Consider the following 3,246-nt stretch of genomic DNA (forward strand, 5'->3'; position numbering starts at 1 on the left):
CTTGGCCTTGGTGTTATCAGCACCGCACTCTCCCGAGTGAGCCACAGGGCCGGCCCTAGAACCAATTCTAACAGAGCCAGCTATACTGTAGACTTAGTGACATACTATTTTTTTTTTTTTTTAAAGATGACCGGTAAGGGGATCTTAACCCTTGACTTGGTGTTGTCGGCACCATGCTCAGCCAGTGAACGAACCAGCCATCCCTATATGGGATCTGAACCCGTGGCCTTGGTGTTATCAGCACCACACTCTCCCAAGTGAGCCACAGGCCGGCCCATGACATACTATTTTGAAACTGCAAAATTTTATTGAGTGTTTACCATGTGCCAGAAACTGGGATAATTACTTTGCGTACATTACTTAATTTAAGCATCACAGCATCTTTGTGGAGTAGGTATTGATTATACTAATTTTATAGATGAGAAAATTAAGATCCAGACCAATTCCATAGCCTAGTGATCATACACCTTAAAACTTGTATCTACCTCCAAGCTGCTATAAATAATTGAAGAACAGAGACTCAAAACAAATCACATAAATAAAATTATTTGATACATTTTTTTAAGGATAATCAAATCCAAAATGAGGACTGACAGCAAATATAGCACTAGCTATTTAACACTAAAATCCTTTTAACCAATTAAAGGACAGTTGCCAAATGAAAAACATGTATAACATTGATAGTAATAATAGCTTTACTATATAGATCACTCTTATAAACAGTCATTAAGAAAAAGAAAAATAACCTCACTAAAAACAATAGGCAAAAGACTTAACAGGCAACTCACTAAAGAATGCAAGTGGCCCAGTAAGCCTAAGAGGAAATTTTCAAACTCACTGATATTCAAATAAATTAAAGTTACAGTAAAAGAATATTTTTCACCTGTTGATCTGCAAGAGAACAAAAAACTTAAAATGATAACTGTTGGCCAAGTTGCTAGGAGAAAGGTTCTTCCAGAGTCCTTCCACTGCTAGTATTACCTTTTTTTTTTTTTTTAAGTAATTTGACTTAGAAATTCAACATTTAGAAATTTACCCTAAGAAAATAAAATTAAGAGTATGTATAAATATTTAGCCACAGAAATGTTCCTCTACCATTACCCAAGATAGAAAAAGTAGAAATAGCCTAAATATCTACCAGAAGGGGATTGGTTAAAGAAGTATTTGGTATGTTCATACATTTAAATAATGACTTAGATGGGTATTTGTGACTGAAAGATAATTCATTCACATTAAACCAAGTAAAATTTTAAAACACTATTTTTTTCTACATATTTATACTTTTGCACACATGCTTGAAAAATATCTAGAAGAGGCCGGCCCGTGGCTCACTCGGGAGAGTGCAGTGCTGATAACACCAAGGCCACGGGTTCGGATCCCATATAGGGATGGCCGGTTAGCTCACTTGGGAGAGCGTGGTGCTGACAACACCAAGTCAAGGGTTAAGATCCCCTTACCGGTCATCTTTTTTAAAAAATATATATATATATATCTAGAAGGACATGAATTATAAATGAAAATGTTAACAATGATCTCTGAGTGGTAGGATGTAATAGCTATATATTTTATTTTCTTTCTTTTACATTTTTAAAATTTTTCTGCAACAAAATAACCTTCCTTTGGGGGAGGTAGTGTTATTCTCTTGATCCGTACAGATTCTTTGAGATTTATCTGTAATTCATTGTTTCTCATGTTTTTTAGGTAGTGAAAATGAAAAGTAATCTGGAACGATTCCAAGTTACAAAGCTCTACCCATTCCAAGAAAAAATTCGGAGACAGTATTTAAGCACAAATGTAAGGCAACAATCTGATTTTGGCTTCGTTTTCTTTGTCTTTGTGATAAAGTGATGTTGAAGTTAATTTTGTTTTCATGTAAATGAGTAGATACTTTGTTCTTTTCTGTTGGTTGGATACCGGTTTTTAATTATAAGATGAATCATGCATTCAGAAGAGTATGTAAAATACATATATATTTTTTAAATGATAAAACAAATATCTTTATACTCACCCATCAGGGAAAGTAGTAGAATATTATCATAACCCATAGATATTCTCAGAGCCCCTGTCCAGTTGCACACCACCCCCTCCTAGCCTTCAGACGTCATGAGTACCCAGGCATTTGTAATAGACATCCCCAGGCTTTTCTTTATAGGTTTACAAGCAGTCTGGAAAAACTGAGTAGCAAGCACAAACCTAGTCACATAAAGGCAGCATTGCCACTGTCTGACAATAACCTGAACAGTTCCTGGTTATATCTGGCTTCAGGTTCCCTGATTGTTTACAGCAGGGAATGTCCGTGGGTGAGGTCATGAGTGAGAAGTGCCACTTTGTGCCCAGGATTTTTTAACATTGTTTTTAAAGCAAGGCTAGAGCAACCACACTAGGTAATTTTTGTGTGTGTTATGCAAGTCCTGACATAGATGACCTGGGAAGAATATTATACTGTAGTCCCCCCTTATCTGCAGAACATAACATTCTAAGATCCCTAGTGGATTCCTGAAACCATGGATAGTACCAAACCCTGTATATACTAACAGGCGGGCAGCTTATACAACATGGATATGCTGGACAAAGGGATGATTCACGTCCAAGGTGGGACAGAAAAGGGCGGCATGAAATTTCATCACGCTACTCAGAATGGCATGCAGTTTAAAACTTATTAATTATTTATTCCTGGAATTTTCCATTTAATATTTTTGGACCACGGTTAACCACAGGTAACTGAAACCTCAGAAAGCAAAACCACAGATAAAGGGTGAATACTGTATACAAACATAACATTTGGTATTTCAATAACTAGGGTAATTGAAAGGGGAGTTTTACAATTGAAAGCTGAAAAATCTTCATCAGTAAGACTTTTAGTGTTTATTCCTTAAATGTTCTAAGCAGGTTTTCTCAAAATATAAAGCAGTATTAGTTAGAAAAGAAGCTTGGAGTGTCTTCCCACATCAGGGCAGAGATGACAAACAGGTTTCAGGTATTGTGTCTTCTGAGTTGATTATAACTACCTGAGCACTGTGTTGAAAGGGACTCTTAGGCTGTGTACAGCCTTATATAAGGATATGGTATTCCTCTCTTCCAATTGGTACTGTAGAGCCAGTGCTGACCATCAAGCAAATAATTTTTAAAAATAAGCAAATAAAGTTTATAGTTTGCAGACAGAGCTAAATAACATAGCTCTCCCCCACCCTTCAGTAGCAACAGGTGTGGCAAATAAGGGGGATTTTTTTTTTTTTTTTTTTTTTA

At 36.1% G+C, this 3,246-nt stretch overlaps 1 protein-coding gene across 1 annotated transcript in view; it reads left to right on the plus strand.

Moving 5' to 3' along the window:
* Positions 1 to 3,246, plus strand: part of GTF2H1 (general transcription factor IIH, polypeptide 1, 62kDa) — a 47,752-nt gene that overhangs the window by 41,812 nt on the left and 2,694 nt on the right. Inside the window, exon 13 of the mRNA XM_008589034.1 lies at positions 1,702 to 1,794. Within this exon, the coding sequence (XP_008587256.1) occupies positions 1,702 to 1,794 (93 nt within the window). The remainder of the gene's footprint in view (positions 1 to 1,701; positions 1,795 to 3,246) is intronic.

Source organism: Galeopterus variegatus, unplaced genomic scaffold (genome assembly GCF_000696425.1).
Source record: "Galeopterus variegatus unplaced genomic scaffold, G_variegatus-3.0.2 Scaffold5166, whole genome shotgun sequence".
Classification (NCBI taxonomy): Eukaryota; Metazoa; Chordata; class Mammalia; order Dermoptera; family Cynocephalidae; genus Galeopterus; species Galeopterus variegatus.